Source organism: Alnus glutinosa, chromosome 2, assembly GCF_958979055.1.
Source record: "Alnus glutinosa chromosome 2, dhAlnGlut1.1, whole genome shotgun sequence".
NCBI lineage: Eukaryota > Viridiplantae > Streptophyta > Magnoliopsida > Fagales > Betulaceae > Alnus > Alnus glutinosa.
The window spans coordinates 10,999,812-11,021,816 of NC_084887.1; the positions used below are offsets into that span (position 1 = coordinate 10,999,812).

Below are 22,005 nucleotides of genomic sequence, written 5' to 3' on the forward strand. Positions count from 1 at the left end.
GTGTTGTTAATTTTAGAATTAATAAAAAGTGATAAAGTGATATAAAGTAAAAAGAATTTGTATAGAAAATAGAAAAAAATTTGTATTGTAGTGAATTTTTTTTATTTGAATAATAATAAAAAATTATTAATGTAATATAAAAAGTAAAGAATGTAAAAATATTTTAATATTAATTTTTATTGAAAAATATAAAAAAGTGAAAAAAAAGTACATGAATAGAAGTGAAGCACTACTCTGTTTATGGCATGCCTTTCCAAAACAAGCCGCAATTTCAGCCTCAGCGCCACACCTGAAGTCTTGTTGCGCACGCATTGTCACGGCTTTGTTTGTCCAATGCAAGAAGAAACCCAAACCCCAGAGAGGCAGAGACCTCCCTCAACGGTCGACTTTTTCATCTTCTCTTCTGTTGCTCTACAATTCCAATCACTATCACTCACACAAGGTCCAATTCAATCTCCACATAGCCTTTCACAAAGACGAGCACAGAGAAATGATCCTACCGGTCGTAAAGTTGGGAACCCTCGCTCTCAAAACCATCTGCAAACCCATTGCCAATCGGCTTAAGAAGGAGGCTGGCTTGCACCCCAAATTCAGGCAGTTAATTATCAGCATTGCCCAGGTTCTCTTTCTTTTCTTTCACTTTTTTTTTTTTTTTTTGATCTTTTTTATTAATTTACGTATGGGTTTAAACGTGAAATTGGCTTTCACATATGGGTTCTTTTCATTTTCTCTTTTCCTTGGTTGATTTCGGGTTTTAGTTCCGTGTGCTGATTTGGGTTCTGTGTTTTGCATCTGTTCTGTAGTAACAGATGTGTGGTCACTAGTTTATATATGGGTTGTAGACATCTTACATTTTTCAACTATGGGTTTCAACCTAAACTCGGTCTCGGTGCACACTGATGTTTCTTTTTTGTTTGATTCAATTTGGAGGCCTATTTGTCTATTTGATCGCGGATTGATAATGTTTGCATTTGATATTTACTTTTAGCTTAATGTTTTATGTTTTTAATCAGAAATGGGTATCATGAACTTTATTATGTCAGTAGACTTCGTTTTTTCATGTCTATGGATGGTAGAACCTTAGAACCTTTTCGTCTTTCTATATATTTTTAAAGTATATTACTGTCTGGAGTATTATTTTCTATCTTGGTGTTTCCGCTGTATGGAGAATTTCTTCTTCTTATTTTCGTCTTGGACATCTCGCCTATTTGGTGGCTTGGCCTTGAAATCTAGATTCCATTTTTGATAACTTGGTGTGATTGGTAGAATTTGTGCCTCATACCTAGTCTGGTTATATCCATCTGCCATTTTCATGCATTTCCAATACTTGTGTACTTATACTTAAATTATTTTTCCAGTCCTTGTCCAAGCTGAATGGACTGGAAAACAGTCTTTTGTAACTCAGGCAGATTGTTACTGAATGTTGGATTTAGAGCAAAATTTTAATATTCACTTATTGAATATAAAATATATTATATTGAATCAATGATTATTAGGCATCATGAGTTCATGTAAGCCATTTGAAATACATATTGTAAATTATAGTCCATACGTACCATTGCTTGATGCGTATATATGTGATTTATTGCCTTTCTTTCTGGTTATTCCTTTGGATTTCATGGGTTGGACATTCTGTTGTTGTTCTTTTGTGTATTAGTTCATTTTGACTCTGTTTATGCTCAATATGTACTCAGGTTGTTCACATTTTAATGGAAACGATTCAAAAATAGATATCATGGCCTCCAAATATGTTTTGTAGTCTAATCCATGGTTCTAAACCAAAAACAAAAGAAACAATTTCATGGATTAAAAGATGCTATAAGGGAATCATATTTTCTATAGAAGGAAAGGAAGAAAAAATCGCATACTATTGCCGCTTTTTAACTCATTTGTATGTTAATGATTTGTCACAATTTAGATGTTTGATTTTGTTTTTGTTTTTTTTTTTTTTGAGATAAGTATAAATTTCATGGTTTCCACTTTATTTTCGTTATGGTCTTCCGGATGTTTGGAGTAGAGTGGGTTATGCCTAGACGGGTGGTGGATCTTCTGGCTTGTTGGAAAGGAAGGGTCAATCGGTATGATAATAACATTCTTTGGAATGCTATCCCTTCCCTTTTAATGTGGTGCATTTTAAGAGAAATGAATGCTTGAAGTTTTGATGACTGTGAGAAGACGAGTTCAGATCTACACTTTTATTTTCTTAAATCTTTCTTTGAGTGTATCTCTGCTAACGCTCTTCTCAATATCTCTAGTTTTGTAGAATTTGTTGCTCTCTTTTCTCTTTCTTGACTTGATGGGTGTCTTTCTTGTATACTTTGTTTGTACTTGGGTTGTGTCTCTTGTGCTTTTAATGAATTATTTTACTTATCAAAAAAACAATTATGATGCTGAATCAGACAAATCATCGATTTTCAACAAAAGTGCAAAGACGCATTTATGGTCATGCAACTGATGCTGCAATACGCCCACTTAATGAGGAGAAAGCTGTTCAAGCTGCTGCAGATCTTCTCGGGGAGCTTTTTGTCTTCACGGTACTACTAATTTCCAGTTCATTGTTTCTGTATAACTATTGATGCTTCTATATATCATGTGTGCATGCAAGTAGTGGTGGAGTTAGGATTTTCTCTTATTTATAATTCCCAAAATGAAATTATATACGGTAGTTGATATTTTTTTTTTGTAGTTTTTCTTCGTGAAAAGTTATGTTTAAAAGGTTGACCATAACTCTTTTAATCTGTAGCCCAGGATCCATGAGAAAATTTCCAATTCAACTTTTACTAGGCCTTGATTTGACCATTTTTGTTGAATACCATGACTACAAGTTTCTTGGACAAGTAATGTTTGCTCCAATATTGGTTTTCTCCTGAGAAACCTATCCATATTGAATGAAAATAATGATTTAATCAACTTGGACACTTTTATGAAATATAAATTCATAAATATGTATTTCTAAGGGGCAACCTAACATGAATTTTGTACTAACTAATAGGAAGTTTGACTAAAGTTTTCAACACTTAAAACCACTATGATATCTAATTAAGATATTCATCATTCCAAACCTAAATATTTAACATTTCAAAGAATTTCAATTCTCTACGATATATTATTAATTGTAATTAAACTAAATAACTCATGGGTGGACAATCCCTAGACTACTATAATAGTCATTGCAAATAAGCAAGTTAATAACGTTATTAACCATGTAGTTTTTTTTGTCAAGCACTTGAACAATCAAATAAATGGAACCCAATTTAGAAATTTAGATTTGCATTTTTTTTTACCTCCTTTGCAATTGTAGAAATAAACATAATCTTTTTTCTAGATCACTTAATCTCTTAACTTTTTTTTTAAAAAAAAAAAAAAGAAATCTACCTTTCTTCTTTTTTTTCTCTCTTATTCCAGCAACTGCAACTTAAAGCAGACTTAGGACCACAGGGGTTCGTTTATTTTGTTAGCAAACAAACAAAGACCACCATATAGGGGTGTAAATCGACCCCCTTGGGTCAGAAGAGGAGTTCTTCTACTTCCGACCTGATGGGGGGTAAGAAGTGAAAATTATAACCTGAACAACCATGGAGGCGGTTCATATTGAATTTCACCCACATTGAGAGATGTCGGTTGGTAATTGATCATGTAGTTCGGTGGGACTAAGAGTTTTTTTTTCTCTCTCTCTCTCTCTCTCTCTCTCTCTCTCTCTCTCTCTCTCTCTCTCTCTATATATATATATATATATATATATATATATATATATATATAAGGTCACCAACGGTTCATCGGCTCACAGGAGACGATGGACCAAGGGGGATGAAAGTGGCATCGTGGCACAGAGGGGGTGGAATCGTGGGAGGAGAGGCCCTCTTTGCTTTCTCTCTCTCTCTCTCTCTCTCTCTCTCTCTCTCTCTCTCTTTATAGAGGCATTAATTTTTGCTTGGAAGAAGTAAACTAATGTGATAATACAAGCTATTAAGCCATGCTATTTGGTTTTCATGTGCGTGCTTCCCAAGCCATGATGTATTGTTGTTCATTTAACGTTCACGTGGGCCCCTTCCTCGGAGCAGGATCTCTCCATTTTAGGTGGAATGGAGAGGGACCATTTCATAGTTTAGATTAGATTTCTTTGATCAATGGTATATATATGTTGCCACATGGTGAATCATAAAATGGTTCCTCGTCATTTCACTTGAAATAGAGAGAATCTTATTCCCCCTTCCTCGGCTAAAGTGCACTGAGCCACTGATTGTTAGTGTATTTAAATTAGGGATAATTGCACCATTGGTCCCTGTAGTATGCCATAATTATTTTTCATTCTCTATGGTTTAAAAAGTTCATGGGAGGTCCCTGTGGTAAGTAATAATTACAAATCGATCTCTAGTGTCAAATTCCGTTAAAATTTTTAACAGATTCTGCCACGTCAGCGCCACTTGTCGCCAATAAGATGGCGACACATGTCCATAAAAAAATATAAATTTATTAAAAAATAAATAAAAATACTTATTTTTTTTTAAAACAAAAAAAAAGGAAAAAGAAAAACGGGAAGTAAGGGGTGGCTTGGCCGCCCCCAGCCAATGGGGGTTGCACGCGGCCACCCCTAGATCTTAAAGGGGTGGCCCGAAGGCCATCCCCATGCCACTGGGGGTGGCGTGCGGCCAGCCACCCCTTGCTGCTTTCTTTTTTTTTTTTTTTTTTTTTTGAATTTGAATTTGAATTTGAATTTTTTTTAAAAAAATAAGTTTATTTATTTATTTTTTAATAAATTTATATTTTTTATTAAAATGGACACGTGTCGCCAATAAGATTGGCGACACATGGCGCTGACGTGCCATTTGACGGAATCTGTTAAAAATTTTAATGGAATATGACGCCAGGGATCGATTTGTAATTTTTGCTTACCACAAGGATCTCCCATGAACTTCTTAAATCATAGGGAGTGAAAAATAATTATGGCATACCATAAGGACCAACGATGCAATTATCCCTTTCAATTAAGGGGCAGTTTGGTCGGTTTTGGTCAGAAAACCAACACTCTTAATCTAACCTCCAGCCCAACACAGTTGGAACTGCAAATCTCTTCCGACTAACCAATCACCTTGGACCAAAACTGGCCGATTTTGGTTGATTTGGTGGGTTTCCGTCAGGCGGTTCAGGTGTTTGGATTTTTTGAACGGGTCTACCACCATATCAGAAGCATTTTTTTTTTCTTCTTTCTTTCTACTTAATCTGCCTGTGAATTTCTACGATTGCAAGGAGCCTCAATTTTTTTTTTTGAAAAGCTCTCATCATTGAACCCACAAAATTTTTCAGTGTGCAATTGTACTAAATTTTCAAATATCTAAAATATTTGATATAGAACTTAAATGTTTTTACAAATTCCAGCAAGGGCATTGCCCACACTCAGCATAATGAGGCACTGCCACTGCATGCAATTGCCTCATTCTGTACTAATGAACTCCAATGGGTCAATGGAGGCTGTTGTTGTGGTGTCTGTTGAAGGATTTCTGCTGGTTCTGCTAATTTATGGCATGTGTTCTCGTTACAGTCTCTATGTTCAATTTTTTCTCCTTGCGTACCGTGATAATAAAACTCTATTGTATTTTTATCAATTTTTGAAGGATTGTCTAGTGTCTGTTATTGCTAGGAAATGCTTATATATGGATGACAGAGTATGACAGAAAATAATGCAAGATTTGCTGGCATGTAAGTCTTGAAATAAATCAAGTTCAACTCAGGGAAGCCAACATGATACACTGGTTAACTACAAGTCTGATTTAACGAAATATTGCCCATTTTTCTTTCATAATAATAATATATATATAAAAAGAAAAATGCAATTCAGAAAGATGTCCGTGGCTTGTATGATTAATCTTCCTTAGTTATTTTCTGGTCGGTGATTATATATTTGACCTGCAATAAGTTAATTCTGCATGTAATGCCAAGTTTGGGTAGAATGCCTCCAAATTACACTGTTTATCTTTTTCTTACTTCTTTCATGATGCTTTAATTTGATGTTTACACTAGACATACTTATGTAATCTCCATTTTCTCTATAGGTTGCTGGTGCTGCGGTTATTTTTGAGGTGCAAAGAAGTTCTAGATCAGAAGCAAGAAAGGAGGAACTGCGGAAGCAAGAATTACAGGTATATATTGTTATTTTCTTCTGGTAGAGGATACTACATTCTGGACCTGAAAAATTCTTTGTTTTATTGCTACTCATCTATCCTTCAGATGATGCTCAGTTTAGTCATTCTTTGTCATTTTTTAATTCAATTATTTTCTTGGTAATGCATTAATTTATCGTCAGAAGAATGTGTTGGTATTTTGAGAAAGGATGAATTTTTGAAGGCAGCACAACGCTAGGTCCCGTTTTACCCAATTTGTTCAAAGTATTGGATGGCCTTAGTTCTATTTTTAATTAAATTACTAGCATTCACCAAGTTATGACAAGTCGGACACGTAAGGAAAATATTATTCAGAGGTGCAAGAATATGTGGCATTGTAGGAACACTATTTTGTGCACACATCACACCCATTCACATAATTAACACCATTCGCTCACATGGGTTACCAGCATCAGAGTTTTTAAAAGATTTCAACTCGAATCTTGCCTGACTTGTTAGCGGTGGTTATATAGAGTAAGGGCTAATTGGCAGAACATCACAAGGGAAGATACAAGGCAATGGATGATGCAATCAAATAATAAAAAGAACAAAAGAAAATGGATATGGGCTACTTCGAAAGAGCCGTGATCTCCAATGGCTACTTCGAGGGAGTTGTGACCTCCATGATACCAACAAAGGTTTTAGGTTTTCATAATATTCAGCATGATATTTTATTGATTATGGTTACACTTATATAGAAGACGGTTAGGTCATAAGACATAACCATTAGGTCTAGCTGTTATTACATCATGCAGGAAAATAACTAGGGAGGAAATAAACTAATGGAAAATACATTCCTTATTAGCTAAACACTTAGGGAAATAATATATGGAGATTATACTCCTTATTCTCTGCTGACTCGGGCTTTAAGATTGCCACGTATGCTGCCACATAAGCCTTGAAAATCTGAACTTATCAATGGATGCCTCCTGAAAACATTAACTTCTTTGTATTAGAATCAAAGGAACGTGGAGACTGAAAATCAGTACTTGTGCTCACCATGTAATTTCTTTTCAATTTTATTGGTGTAAATTATTTCTTCTTGCTGGTTACCCTGCACTGATTGGTTACAAATAAAGCTCGTTTGATGGGTTTTTGGCAATATTTTCAAGTGATCAATAATTTGTTTCTTTTTCCCCCTGAAGATATGAAGTCTTGGTTTTTTTAATTATAACAGCAGGTTATGGGTCATGGGTCCATGTTTGTCCTTATCAACTTTAAAAAGATGTGTCCAAGCTGTTGTTAGTTGTTAATTCATCCTTTGGTCATCTTTGATCCACTGTCTTAGGCAATGAAGCAAAGAGATGAAGATTTGGCTAAAGAAATTGAGCTTCTTAGACACAAGATTGAAGAGCTGGAACAACTTGCCAAAGGGCGACGACTTACTGGCATTTTTAACTTCAGGCATGCGCACGCTATTGAAGATGGAAAACCAAAAAGTACATGATAAATGCAAAAACCAAGTACAGAGTTGAGTATTCTTGCCTAAGTATGTTTCTACAGTTTGCTCACGGCTCAGGAACTTTATTAGTACTGTTTTGTCTTTGATTTCTATTGGCTGATTCAAAGAGCTGCCTCTTTGGGCATTGAAGTCGAAAACTCATTTCTGGATAAATTTCGGTTATGACTTTTCTGTTAGAAAGCCGACAGTAACTCAAGGTTTTGAATCCTTTCTTGAAAATAATTGATCAAATCTGTATAGTCTTGCATCTTTGCTGTTGCTGAACTTTCCTTGAATAGCCAGGGTTAAAAGCCCTAGATAGATGTTGTAAATGTAATTTTGCTTGATACCCTTTTTATTTTTTATTTTTTTAGGAAAATCGTTAACAAAGCGTTGCTCTCCATGGTATAGAAAGCTTCTCCAGTTGGTGTTTTCAGCATATTCAGAGCATTCCTAGTGGGCTCTCTACATTTGGCTATACTCTAAAATTTGACCAAAAAAAAAATCATATAACAAGTTTTTTAGCCAATGTTATATTTAAGAGTCGTCAAAATTCCTCTTTAAATGTAAAGAGTCCAAAAAGCAAAAGTTAACTTTTTTCAATATTATTTCCTTCCTACGCAAATCTCCGGTTTGAATTAAAGTTGTAGTTGGACTAAAAAAATAAATTTGGGTACTTAGTTTCACTAATAAAAAATGATATTTAGTTAAAGTAGAGAAATATTTAAAGAGTTTGATAATTATTAGATTTGAAAAGTGGCTAGCTTATTAGTTTTTTAAAGTTAAATTTAGAGAAAATTTGAAGAGCCTATTGTGAATGCTCACATCTGGTTGAGCCTGAAACTTTGCTTTCATTGGTTTTTTCTAGGTCTTGTATCTTGGATATAACCAAGTCATGTCTGTGTTACATTCTGTATAGGTCACTATTTACCCCTTCCTTGTGGAATTAGAGAATACAATAGAGCCCCATCCAATGAGTGCTTACAAGAAGTTTGAGTTTAGTTAGGCAACAAAAAGCAGCTTTTGGACTTCCAATTTGATACTAATCGTTTTGTCTTACATCAAAATATACAAAAACAAGGGTTAATAGAGCCTTGTTGGCAAAACAAGGGTGGGGATTACTCCAAATTAAATCCGACATGGTGGCGCTAATTTTTAAGGAGAAGTGTGTTATCCAAATGGAACTATTTTGGAGTCTCAATTGGGCTATCGACCTTCTTATGATTAGAGAAGTATTTAGAATGCTCAGAATCTTCTGAAGGCAGGGGTTAGTTTGGAGAGTGGTGGATGGATTTATCATCAAAATTTGGAAAGATGAATTGACTGCTTACTCTTTTGTTCTATGCAGTACAAACACCGGTGAGGATTCTTGCCCAGGATACAAAAGTTAAGGAGCATTAGATGAAGATAGTCAGTCGTGGAATTAATGGGCCCCTAATCAAGGTGATTTGTAATGAAGAGGAAGTTGAAAGCATTTGTAGATTGGCAATAAGCCCCAATAGACAATCTAATCAACTAATATGGACTGGGTAATTTTCAATAAAAACTGCAGATCATTTGAAAAAAGAAAGGAAGACGCAGGTTGAAGGAGGTAGCCAAACATCCCCTATGTTCAATAATGTGTGGAAGAGGATACGACATATTAAGGTTCCGAGGGTGACGAATATGTTCTCATGGAAGGCCTGCAATTATTTGTTGCCAACTACAAATAAATAAAAATCATTTTGAAAGGCCCAACTTTGTCCTACCTGTGGGTTGGAGGTAGAGACTCCTAATCATATGCTGTAGAGATGTTTGATCATCCGATGATGTATGGGTTGATTGTTTTCGAAAAATTCAAAAAAGACGAGTTCCTACTCATATTTAATGGGGTATTGGAGAAATTTGACGAGGAGGAAGTTGAATTGGTGGCAGTAATAGCTAGAAGAATATGAAATCGAAGAAATATAAGAGTATTTGGAGGAGACCTCATTCACCATTCCCAATTAGTATGAAGTGCTAAAGGAGTCGATGGAGGACTTTTGCAAAGTTGCAGAAAATATAAGGAATATTGAGCAAGAACACGCTATGGTGACTCCGAAATGAACTGGACCCCCTTTTGGGGTAATAAAGATAGGATTAAATTTACAACACTAATACAACAACTACATAACAATCTTTCTCATGAGGGTGAGCCTCACACACTGGGGCCCACACTCATGTGAGGGGTTGTTATGATGGTGTTGTGTATGAATCAAATCCCAATCGGAATATGACGATAGACACATCAACAAAAAAGATGGGAGCGGGTGTAATTAGGGACAGAGGGAGGGGGGGACCGGGGAGGGGCCAGGCTTATTGACCCCTACCAATTTTTTTTTTTTGCCACTGGCTCTTGCCCATAAGGGTTTCTGACTCCATCCCTAGGCGTAATTGTTAGAGACCATAAGGGTTAGGTGTTGGCATCTATGTGTTCTTCTAAACCTTATATAATTAACCTAATGGTAACTAAAGCTTTAGCGGATGGAAAGTAGTCTAACTTTGTATAGATTTGGATCATAATTGAGGGAGATGCAATGGAAGTAGTTTAAGCATTGAGGAAGGAAGAAGGATGTTAGAGTTGGTATGGGGAGTTAATTAATTATTATTATTATTATTATTATTATTATTTTCTATTCATATGAGCAGTTACTTGACAATGCAAAGATGATGTTTAAAAGCCTTCAATTATGGCACGTGAGGCATATAAAAAAGGAGGCAAACATGACAGCTCATCGTCTAGTGAATGCGGCAGTTAAACAACATTTGGAGTAAATTTGGATAGAAGATTATCCTGATTTTATATGTGATATTGTTGTTATCGAGAAAGATGATATTTCATGATTTTAATGTTAGTTTTAATGTTTACCCTTTTTTTTTTAAAAAAAAAAAAAAATATTAAAAAACAATGATTAATTAGGAATAAAAATGAGTATTACTAGATACAAGAAGTTAAAATGGAATAATCATATTTATTCATTTGTTTGATGACAACATAGAAATGACTAACTTTTCTTGCTATAATTTAATCAAATTTATTAAAATACCTCAACTCTAAAAATCATTTCCTCAAAAAAATTATTCTTTTTTAATTTTTTTCTTGACACCCAAATTTTTTTTCTTGCTTCAAATTCACTTATCACACCTGCAATTAAAATATGGACAATCACATGATAATTTACAAAATATTTATCATATTTACAAATTGATATGATAATATACGTGATAATTATCATATCAATCACTAAAATATAGACTGTTACATGACACTTCAGGTGATGCTTACTTTCATAAAATATAAATTACCATGTAAGTGTAAGAATAAGGAATTCACGTATGTACTATAATTTTTTCAACAGTCAAGATTTAATTTCAAATTTGTCGTGAGAGAAATGTAGTAAAATTAAATCTTAACCGTTAAAAAAACTATATCACATATGTTGTGGTTTTTTGGAAAATTTTCACTTAATTCCTTTGAACTTCCATTACTTTTATAATTAGCTTCTAAAGTTAATTTTTTTTTTTCAATTTAGTGTATCAAACATTCATGCTCCGTTTGTTTCGACGTAAAATGGTTTCCGTCATAAAATGGTTTCAGGGAAGTCATTTTTCAGGAAACCATTTTCCGTCGAAAGCATTTTCCGGTGTTTGGCGCGTACGGAAAATCGCAAATATTTTTTTATATTTTTATTCAATCATATTAAGTTATAAAAATCAATTTTTATTTACAACATAAAAATATTAATGTAAAATAATATAAAAATTATCGATGACGAGATTTCGTCACTGACCGACTAGATTCTGACTATTTTCACTTGATTCCGGCTAATATAACTAGAGTTCGAGATAAAGGCCGGAATCCGGACAGTTTCGTCGAAATATGGGATAGCCGGATTCCGGCGAAAGTGGCCGGATTCCGGCAGTTTCGCCGGATTCCGGCACAAAAGGCCGGATTCCGGCCATCTGGCCGGATCTGGCCAGAGAGGCCGGATCCCGGCAGGCTGGCCGGATCTGGCCAGATCCGTCCGGCCAGCCGGCCGTTCTGGCCAGAGCCGGCCGGGAACCGGCCTCCCTGGCCAGGGCCGGCCGTGATCCGGCCTCCCTGGCCAGGGCCGGCCGGGATCCGGCCTCCCTGGCCAGGGCCGGCCGGAATCCGGCTCTCTGGCCAGATCCGGCCAGATGGCCGGAATCCGGCTTTTCTGGCCAGATCCGGTCAGATGGCCGGAATCCGGCCGGTCTGGCCAGATCCGGCCAGATGGCCGGATTCCGGTCAGATTGGTCGCCGGAATCTGGCTGACCGGATTCCGGCGAAGGTGGCCGGATTCCGTCGCCAGATTCCGGTGACATTAACGGATGTTGGATTCCGATACCGGCAATATTTCGATGGTGGTCGGTTGCTTGAACGTGAAGGTCGACTGTGCCGTTTAAAATAGATCGACTGAGTCTGGCGTCTTCGAAAAATGATTTACGCTTTTAAAAAGCGTAAATCATTTTCCGAAATTTACTAAGCATTTTTGGTCAAACAGAAATCATTTTCCGGTTGACTATTATTTTCGCCCCTACCAAACACCGAAAAATGCCGAAATCATTTTCTAGAAATCATTTTACGCCGAAACAAACGGAGCATCAATTTTTTGCAATCTCATTCCCCCGTTAGAGTTTATAATTAAATCAGACGGTCAAAGAATAAAATAACCCCTATACTCCTATAAACGTTGTAAAATTACAAAATTATCCTTAAATTATATTTAATTTTTGTTTAAAAATTAATTTTTTTTTAATAAGAGTATTTTAAGAATTTCAACCGCCTCCATTATGATTTAATAGAAAATTCAAATAGAGGGATGATATTGAAAATTTTTTAAAGTTCGATATACTAAATTAAGAGTTTATAAACCTTAGAGGGTAATTATAAAAGCAATAAAAATTCAGGAGGTCAAGTGAAATTCTCCTGCTGTTTTTTTTAGGGTGCCTAAGCTAAAGCTTAAAAATAATACTAAATTAATAATTATATAGCGAGTTCGATAAACCCAGATAGACCACTCCCGTTGGGCTTTCTTCAAATAGTACAAAAGTTGAAATCGAGCCCAAAAACACAGAAATAACTCAATAAGTATTAATTAGATTAAAAAAAGAAAAAAAAAGAAGAAGAAGGGGAAAGCAAGAATATTAATACCAAAATATTCAAAACGCAGAACTCGTTCTTTCCTAGTTTCCTTGGAACGCTGTCTTTCCTCAAAACTCTTTCAGATTTTGGCTGCAAAAATTTGTGCAATACTTTGAGGTAAACAATTCATGCTGTTTGCTGTGTTTTCCATGTGTTTTTTGTTGTTTTGTTGCTGAAATTTGGGCAAAGTTGCTTCTGGGTTTTAGGGTTGGGAATCGAATCCTTTATAACTAACAGAACCTATAACGGCTCAGTTAAAAAAACACAGAACCCATAACGAAATTTCACTGTTTTGGATCTTTATTTTCGGCTGTTTCTTCTCCTCTATTCCTTGAAATCAATTTTTTTTAAAAAAAGTATTGACTTGAGTAAATCAAATGGTTGAATTAGCCTTTTTTTAATTAATTAATTATTTTTTTTATTTGAAGTTCGTGATTTTGCTTAGTCCCAAACGTTTGGTATTTTCTTTTGTTTTCCCGAAATTTCTAACCAAACAATGAATTTTGACTTGGTTGTATTTGCTTCGGTTTGTTGTTAATTTGGGGACAGTGAAATCTGCCAATCTGGTAATGTTGGGGTTTTGGTTAGGATTGGAAAAACCTAAATAGTCTTGGTTAGGGTCAAAGAATAGTACTATAAGCGAAGAGCCTAAATACTCTCCGTAGCCAAACAGAGCCTTGTTTGATATTTTTATTGCCTTGGTATTTCTTTTATGCTGCAATTGGGTGATTTTGATATTGTAACACGCACATTGAAAAAAATTAATTTGCATTTGTTAGGGTTTTTGAGGACGGAATCAATGCCGAAAGGTTTGAAGAGCAAGTGCGGGTCTGCGTCACACCAGCTCTTGAAGGAGAAGGCCAAGAACCGGGTAAATGACCTTGAAGGGGCGTTCAGTGATCTCCAATCTGCAAGGAAGGAAAGTCGAGCTAATGACATTGCAGTTTTGGAGCAGCAAGTACATCAGATGTTGCGAGAGTGGAAATCCGAGCTCAATGAGCCGTCCCCAGCTTCTTCTTTAGTTGTATGTAGTTTTGTTCATTATATATATATAAATGTGTTTTATGTTATTGGAATGAAGTAAGTTTTGATTGCTAGATAAGATTTTGTTTGGGTATTGTCTAGGGTGCTAGTCTTGGATCATTTTCAGAGGAATTAGCACGTTTTTTGCAAAACTGTGACGAAGAAGATGATGCAACAAGTCCATTAAAGGAACTGACACCATTGAAGCATGAAGCTGATCTTCAAAACCTTTATAACAGAAATTTAACTGCAATTCAGGAGGTTGGTCTTTATTGTTTGGTGTGAATTTTGAACTCAGAGGGATAGTTATGTGATTATGCTATATTAGCAAATTCTTTATATGACTCCCTTTCAATTTACAGGACAATATGCACCCTTTTGTTGAGGAAATTGCAGGAAATAGAAGAAAGTTGCATTTTGATTATCATATTTTGTCCTTCTGATGTTCAAAATAAGATCCTCACTTAGACCAGGTCTAAAGTTCAACTTCTTTTCATATGCACTTTCTCAACAACCTAGTGAAGCATCATTGGTTTTCTGTCTCCATTTTTCTTATATACACATTGCTTCATCGTGATAATTGGTTTTTGTATTATGCATTGCGCTTTAACTATTTGCGTTTTGCTGGGCCATAAGCACGCAACTGAGACTCTTGAAGAATTCTACAGTTTACAAGTGTTTTAAAGCTGATGACTATTACAACCTCTCTGGTGCTGAGTCATATAGCTTATTCAAGCACAGCCCTTTTGATCGGGATTCCAAGAACATCAGCCAAAGCTGGATTTGTGAAAACTCTGTCAAGCCTTGTACTTAACTTTAAGGCTATGCGAACCTTAGGTGCTGCTAAATGGGTGGATCTTTTCTACATCCATGAATGATAAATCATAGATCAAACTGCTGAATCCAAAAAATTGGGTGCTATCACTACTCTCTTTGTTTGGAAACAACTCTTGAAGAGCTTTTCCTTACCTATGTTTAGTCATAATGTCTCTTAGCCAATCATGTCTTACTTTCCCTTTTCTTCTTTTGTTTTCTGCCCTAGTCAGCATTTCCTTGGTCCATCTATGCGGGTAATCCTTCCTTTGGCAGCAATCCCTTGAATTTCAATACTAGTCCAGGCTTTAGAAGTTCAAGAATAGGTCATCCCCCTTTATGCAGCCGCTTGCCAAATGTTGTGGAAACTGTGCAGCCCGGTCTGAATTTGCTATTCACATTAATGGCCTACATACACTAATTACAAACAACATTTGCTAATAAAAAAAAGGGTTAAATGCGTTCGACCCCCTTGTGATTTAAAGACTTTATTTTTTGCCCTATGTAATTCATTTCATCTCGTAGATGATATCTCATTTATGGTTACAGATGGAGATGGTACTTCCATCCAACTTCAGTCTAAAAATTGACTAAAGTCCACATTAACACCTCTAAGAAGCTGAAACGTGTTCTATGTCTAATTAAAAATTAAAAAACTGAAAAGAATAAAAACTTAAAAAAAATAAAAGCTTTTAATTTTTTTTTAAAAAAATTTGAAAAAAAAGGAAGGGTGGCTCGAGCCACCTCCCTGGCCTGTTTGGGGGTGCTCGAGCCACCCCCATGGCCCTTAGGGGTGGTTCGGCCACCGCTAAAGAGCAAAATGGGGGTGGGTTTGGCCGAATCCACCCCGAGGCGAAACGGGGGTGGCCAAGTCACGCCCAGGGCTCTTGGGGGTGGTTTAGGCTCTGGCCATGGACATGTGCCAGCTTCTTCTTCTTCTTCTTTTTTCTTCTTCTTTTTATTTTTATTTTTATTTTTGTTTTTTTTTAAGGCTCTTTTCTTTTGAAGTTTTTATTATTTTCAGTTTTAATTTTTTAATTTTTTTTTTTAAATTTTAATTCGGCATAGGACATGTGCCAGCTTTTTAGAGGTGTTGACATGGACTTCCGTCAATTTTTGGACGGAGGCACCATCTACGATACAAAATGAATCACAAGGAGTAAAAAATAAAGTTTTTAAACCTCAGGGGGCAAAAACTTATTTAACCCTAAAAAAAATTAAGGTGGCTAGAACATAAAATTGGAAATCTTTATCCACAATTTGAACCATAAGCAAAAGGTTTGCTATACTTCAATGTTTTTTATTTGTGTTTGAGAGCTCTTTTTTGGTTTTCTTTTTATCTATTTGTTAATCATTTAGGCTATAAATTATGTGGGATGACTGATGAGCTCAACAATCGGTCTTTTCCAGGATATTTTTGTTAACAAACAGCCCCAGGAACATGGTTTTCATGGGTTTGATCAATGTAGAGGCTCTGTTTCAAGTATGCAGAACAAGGTGGTTAATAATACAGATTTTACAAATTCTCATCGTCTTGATATTCAACAGGACGTCAAACAGAACACAGCTGCTAGTAACTCAGATTCAAGTATAAAACTGGATTTTCATCAGTTAGATTCACATCAAGACTTCGACTATGGGCTTCTCATTGGAGCTAATGACACCGAACAATGTGAACAGGATGCTATGCCGGACGTTCTGCCAAATATCTGCCCTCCACCTTCTGCTTTTTTGGGGCCAAAATGTGCTCTGTGGGATTGTTTCAGGCCTGCTCAAGGATCTAAATGGTGTGAGGACTACTGCAGTACTGTTCATTCTGTTCTAGCATTAAATGAGGGTCTCCCTGACATGACTCCAATTTTACGACCTGGGGGCATTAGTTTGAAGGATGGTCCATTATTTGCTGCTCTTAATGCTAAGGCACAGGGAAAGAAAGTGGGCATCCCTCAATGTGAAGGTGCTGCTAGTAGAAAATCTCCATGGAATAATCCTGGTAGGCCTACATGGTGTCTTCTTCTTCTTCTTCTTCATTCATTTTTTGTCTTCCGCTTCATTTATCTAATTTGCATGTCAGTTGCCCGTCAGTTGCCCATTATCTTGCATATCCATTTTGCACTATGCTTGCTCTAGATATGGTAGATATACTGTGATGTGGTTCTGATTTATTTTAAGAAGTTAGTCTTTGCGTACGTAATTACTGATCAATTAGTGATTTAGAATCACGTACCAAGTTGTTTGTATTCTTTTGGCTTTAACTAATTTACTCTCTTCAATAATGCAGAGCTATTTGATCTTGTTTTCCTTGAGGGTGAAACAATTAGGGAGTGGCTCTTTTTTGACAAGCCTAGAAGGGCGTTTGAGAGTGGAAATAGAAAGCAGAGGTCATTGCCCGACTACAGCGGACGTGGTTGGCATGAATCAAGGAAGCTGGTGATGAAGGAATTTGGGGGGCGGAAGAGGTCCTACTACATGGACCCACAACCTCTTAGCTGTCTCGAGTGGCATTTGTATGAATATGAGATCAGCAACTATGATGCTTGTGCATTATATCGGTTGGAACTCAAGCTTGTTGATGAAAAGAAGAGTCCTAAAGGAAAATTGACAAATGATTCGCTTGCTGATCTACAGAAGAAGATGGGAAGGCTCACTGCTGAGGTTTCTGCAGATAATGGACACCTCATTAAGGACAGGATGAGGGCTAATAAAAAGGCGGATGCTGAAAATACCAATTCTGCTCAAAATCAGATCACCTCTACCTATGAATCCCCGAGTTATGGTTTAAGTGCTCCATACGGTTATCATGCTAGTACTTGACTGAAGAAGTCTTGCCTGCATATGGAAACTAGTACATAACATGGAATAGGTTGACAGCAGCTTTTCACTGTAGCAACTGGTCGAGTTGCTGAAGTACGCTGGTATATAATCAATATATTGTTTCTGATCATTGATGGTGTGAACCCCACTTTTGTCTATATATGGAGGTTGTGTTTGCTTTCCCTTCTGTAAGTTGGACGGCAGGGACGGAACCAGGGGCGGGTAGGCCATATCAAAATTAAGGTTTGGCCTTTCATTCATAATTTGGCCCTTCCGATAAGAAATTCTGGTTAGCTCAAATGGCATTTCCTCCATTTGTAATAAGGTGGAGAATGAGGTCGTGGGTTCAAGTCCTACTAGGTGTGTGTTAATTTCATCCCTATCAGGGTATGCTCAAATTCCTGTTTGACAGTTGACATATATTTCTATAGGCTTCCTGTACTTTCTGAAGTTTCTGAACAATGGATTTAGGGTGCTAATTCTAATTGGTAGAAGTGTAAAAGGCAAGGCAATTTGTTTCCTCCCAACGTCTTGCTGGTTCATTTGATTGGTGATGGGCCGGGCACAACCTATTTAAGGTCATGTCCGGTTGATTTGATGCTGGTTGTACAGTCTGCTTAACTAGAGTTCATCTATGTGGGGGTAATACATGTATACCATCTTTCTTGTTGAACGATCTCCCGAATCCAACATGTTTATGTCTGATCTTTTCGGATATCGTTTTGTTGTGGGTATAAATTGTGTGTTTGAGTTGTGGCTGTTCATTTCTCACTTGCTTGATTACATTATTTGCTTTTAGGACGCATTGAGAGTTCCATTGGTATTATGCATACCAGGGGTAAATGCCTCTGGCCTTGTTCTAGGAGTTAAATAAGAAGATAATAACTTATACAGGATTTGGCATAAACCAGGTCTTTTTTGCCATCCAATGAGAGAATGACACATTACTGTGGAACACCAAACATGATAAAGATAAAAGCACCAAACATTGACAAAATCCCTATTCCCTATTCAAGACAATCGAAAGTTGCCCAGTTCCTCTGCTGGAAGTCACCGCAAACAATAACCCCCTTCCTTCTGCCGCTGCAATTTTACAGGAAAGTAGTTTTGGGATTTCTTGTTCATTTATCCCCTTGCATTTTGAAAGCAGAGAGCAGAACGTGAGGTAGAGAAAAAATTGATACAAAAGGGAGGCTCATGAGTTATTCTCATAAAGCTAACACCACTGGAATAGACCCGACGCATGGAGTACAGAAGACTATACACAATAATAACGAAAACCTAGTAGCCAAATAAGAAGGTATTGAAGTGACCCCACACAAGCTCATCATCGGAGATTGCGTTGCATTGGTTGAGAGTGTCGAGGGTGGACTCGAACGGGTGAAAGGATTACCCTGATTGCTTAATTTCTCCTCAGTAACCGTCTTTGTAATCTCCAACACCGAAATCTGTGTAATGGTCTATTATTAGCCTATGATCTTAAGGTACGAAGGTCCTAAATCCTATATCTTAAGGTATGAGAGTGTTGATGACTTTCAGACACAGCTTGTCAACTTTGAGAATCAGAACAAATTGGGTAATCCAACTGAGGTAGTTGGGTCTCTCAAGTTTGGTAGATACAAAAAGAATGATGTTCAGTACTGGAACAAAGGCGGAAGAGGAATTTGGTGTAGACAAAACTAAATATTTGAAATACAAACGTCAGTTAGAGATACAGAGGAAATGCTTTGAACATTTGAATAGCACATCAGCACCTCGGAGTAATGCTAGCAACGGCATCTATTGACTGAGTCTCTCTTGACTGAGTCGTACGGGACCTGTAACAATACTATTTAGTCGATCGAGGATGCATTGAAAGTCCCGTAACAAATCGATGCTCAAATCAAAACTCCTATATATATATATATATATATATATATATATAACTATATATACAAATAGTTCCACTCAGGAAAACTTCTCTACAGTTTTTCTATCTGTTGCTGGCGGCTTCAGCTCGATCCTGCCTGGATCGTTCAACAATAACTTTCCTCAGCGAATATGGGTTCATCATCGCTACACCTCGCAATGTACCCTTGGTTTGCTATTGGCCACCTTACCCCATTCCTCTACCTTTCCAACAAACTAGCCCAGAAAGGCCATAGAATCTCCTTCTTCATCACTACCAAGACTCTACCAAAGCTGGAGCGTTTCAATCTCTACCCGGATCACATAACCTTTGTCCCCATCATTGTTCCTCGTGTTGATGGCCTCCCTTCCGACGCTGAGACAACTTCAGATGTGCCATTCACTTTATATCCACACCTTATGACTGCCATGGACCGGACTGAGAGTCATATTGAACTTCTTCTACGTGACCTTAAACCAGACATTGTCTTCTATGATTTTGCTTATTGGGTGCCAAAATTGACACGAAACTTAGGTATCAAGTCAATTCATTACTGCGTTATCAGTACACCTACAGTAGCTTACACTATGGTCCCTGCAAGGCAACGCAGTGGTTACCATTCAGAAGCTGACCTTATGCAGTCCCCCCCTGGTTTCCCAGTATCCTCCTCCATTGTGCTCCATGTCCACGAAGCTCGACTCTTTGCTGCAGTGTCAACCATGAAGTTTGGCAGCGATGTCCTTTTTCTTGATCGCCAATTTACAAGCTTAGATCAGTCTGATGCCCTAGGATTCTGGGCATGTAGAGAAATTGAGGGGCCTTATATTGACTATCTTGTGAGCCAGTTTGAGAAGCCTGTGCTTATTTCAGGACCAATTCTAGTAGAGCCACCAGCCTCTACATTAAACTTCGAAGAAAAATGGGTTCAATGGCTAGGATCTTTCAAGGCCGGCTCAGTAATTTACTGTGCACTGGGAAGTGAATGCAAGTTAACGAAAGACCAATTCCAGGAATTGATATTGGGTCTTGAGCTTAGCGGTTGGCCATTTCTTGCAGCACTTAAACCACCCTTCGGGGCTGAGTCTGTTGAAGCGGCGCTGCCGGAAGGGTTGGAAGAACGGATTAAAGGAAAAGGAATCGTGCATGGTGAATGGGTTCAACAGCGATTGATTTTAGGCCACCCATCAATTGGGTGCTTTGTTACACACTGTGGCTCAGGTTCTTTGTTGGAAGCACTGAGAAGTCAGTGTCAGTTGGTAATGTTACCGCAGATAGCTGATCAAATTGTCAATGCAAGGATGATGGGCAACAGTTTAAAGGTCGGGGTAGAAGTTGAGAAAGGCGAAGAAGACGGCTTGTTCACCAAGGGAAGCGTCTGCAAGGCTGTGAGGACCGTGATGGAAGTTGATAGTGAGATTGGTAGGCTGGTCAGAGCCAATCACGCTAAACTAAGAGACCTCTTGCTTAGTGAAGATTTACAGTCATCATATATTAACAGTTTCTGCCAAAAGCTTAAAGATTTGGTTGAATAATTTCTGATCAGTGCGTATGTATGGCTATGTAAAGGTAAACATCAATTATATCTTGCATGCAATAAGCGCCTCTAATTGGTGTCCTTAGCCTTGTTTAATGTACTCTTATTGTAATTGCAATGAACCTTCATCTTCACTCAACCCCACTACCCCTCATTGTTAACAAATGTATTTAGCATGAAGAAATTTGTGCAGACATGATAGCGGTTTTAAGGCTCTTTATATATGATATATAGATTATATTTTATAAATTCACCAAAACAAATTTGAACTTTGTTTTGGTGTTTAATACCAAAATGACATTGTTTTAATTTTTATTCTTCACAGTTCACTCATTTACTTCACCAGTTCACCATGATCAATGCCGCCAGAACTCAAAGCCACCATTCTTTACTTGGAAGAAACTTTTCACTTGGAGTGGGAAGTCTACACTTATGACCAAATTGTGTCATTGTAAATGGGAGTGGGAAGTCTACACTTATGATCAAATTGTGTAATTGTGTATGAGCATGTCTGATAAGAGATTTACCAATGTTTAGAACATCTCTGATTTTGTTCTTTTAGTTACACAACTATGTTTTTGTGTTATTCGTTGTTGGTCTTGTTGTGCAGCAAGTACTGTAAATGTTTTGGTTAGTTGTATTGCTTTTTCGCGTTATACTAAGCAAAAAAACGAAGGTTATGTGAAATCAATATATTTTCAAAACATTAATGCTTAAAAAAAAAATTACAACAATTCCTAAACATTAAAAACTGGCCCAAATTATTTTTAAAATTATTTAAAATATGCTCTAATAGAGACCAAAAGAAAACCCAAAAGAGTAAAATAGACCCAATATATAATATGCGAATAGCGGATAATAACTGCGCGGATAGGGTTAATAAAAACATGATGTGCATGCGCATGCATATGCGGATATCTAAAAGTAATATCCTCATTTTGCGGTTGCGGATGCGGTTACGGATATTACAAATCGGTTAATAGGTGGTCGGTTAAGTCGGTTAATATTCGGTTAACATGGGTAATGAAACGACGTCGTTTTGATTTTTTTAAAGAAAAAAAATAGGGTCAAATGTTTCGTTCTTACTAAAACGATGTTGTTTCGTTTTATGTAGGTTTGGTTAATCGGTTCGGAATCAAAGGCGGTTCG

The 22,005-nt window shown here is 36.9% G+C and overlaps 3 protein-coding genes across 7 annotated transcripts; all 3 read left to right on the plus strand.

Moving 5' to 3' along the window:
• Window positions 1–260: 260 nt before the first annotated feature.
• Window positions 261–9,288, plus strand: LOC133861359 (OPA3-like protein). Of its 4 annotated transcripts, XR_009899000.1 has the most exons (6): window positions 261–619; window positions 2,400–2,534; window positions 6,051–6,137; window positions 7,447–7,628; window positions 8,948–9,042; window positions 9,152–9,288. XR_009899000.1 is itself a non-coding variant. In XM_062297134.1 (5 exons), the coding sequence occupies exons 1-4, from the start codon at window positions 491–493 to the stop codon at window positions 7,603–7,605; spliced, it is 510 nt and encodes a 169-aa protein (XP_062153118.1). In that variant the 5' UTR covers window positions 261–490; the 3' UTR covers window positions 7,606–7,628; window positions 8,948–9,065. The 4 variants fall into 4 exon arrangements, 3 of the variants coding, with proteins under 3 accessions (XP_062153118.1, XP_062153117.1, XP_062153115.1); XM_062297134.1 differs by lacking the exon at window positions 9,152–9,288 and having other exon boundaries at window positions 8,948–9,065; XM_062297133.1 differs by lacking the exons at window positions 8,948–9,042; window positions 9,152–9,288 and adding an exon at window positions 7,974–8,099.
• Window positions 9,289–12,765: 3,477 nt separating this feature from the next.
• Window positions 12,766–18,153, plus strand: LOC133861034 (transcription factor VOZ1-like). 2 transcript variants are annotated; one of them, XM_062296730.1, is made up of 5 exons: window positions 12,766–12,901; window positions 13,564–13,808; window positions 13,910–14,068; window positions 16,031–16,613; window positions 16,902–18,153. In XM_062296730.1, exons 2-5 carry the CDS (start codon window positions 13,584–13,586, stop codon window positions 17,432–17,434), a joined length of 1,500 nt encoding a protein of 499 aa, XP_062152714.1. In that variant the 5' UTR covers window positions 12,766–12,901; window positions 13,564–13,583; the 3' UTR covers window positions 17,435–18,153. The 2 variants fall into 2 exon arrangements, with proteins under 2 accessions (XP_062152714.1, XP_062152715.1); XM_062296731.1 differs by having other exon boundaries at window positions 16,169–16,613.
• Window positions 18,154–19,394: 1,241 nt separating this feature from the next.
• Window positions 19,395–21,062, plus strand: LOC133861035 (cyanidin 3-O-galactoside 2''-O-xylosyltransferase FGGT1-like). Its single transcript, XM_062296732.1, has one exon. The coding sequence runs from the start codon at window positions 19,475–19,477 to the stop codon at window positions 20,852–20,854; it is 1,380 nt and encodes a 459-aa protein (XP_062152716.1). The 5' UTR covers window positions 19,395–19,474; the 3' UTR covers window positions 20,855–21,062.
• Window positions 21,063–22,005: the final 943 nt, after the last annotated feature.

Coding starts and splice junctions, on each gene's coding strand:
- LOC133861359 (XM_062297134.1), top strand. CDS start 491: ATGATCCTACCGGTCGTAAAGTTGGGAACCCTCGCTCTCAAAACCATC. Junction 2,535..6,050: donor GGGAGCTTTTTGTCTTCACG/GTACTACTAATT, acceptor TTTTCTCTATAG/GTTGCTGGTGCTGCGGTTAT. Junction 6,138..7,446: donor TGCGGAAGCAAGAATTACAG/GTATATATTGTT, acceptor CCACTGTCTTAG/GCAATGAAGCAAAGAGATGA.
- LOC133861034 (XM_062296730.1), top strand. CDS start 13,584: ATGCCGAAAGGTTTGAAGAGCAAGTGCGGGTCTGCGTCACACCAGCTC. Junction 13,809..13,909: donor CCCCAGCTTCTTCTTTAGTT/GTATGTAGTTTT, acceptor GGTATTGTCTAG/GGTGCTAGTCTTGGATCATT. Junction 14,069..16,030: donor ATTTAACTGCAATTCAGGAG/GTTGGTCTTTAT, acceptor GGTCTTTTCCAG/GATATTTTTGTTAACAAACA.
- LOC133861035 (XM_062296732.1), top strand. CDS start 19,475: ATGGGTTCATCATCGCTACACCTCGCAATGTACCCTTGGTTTGCTATT.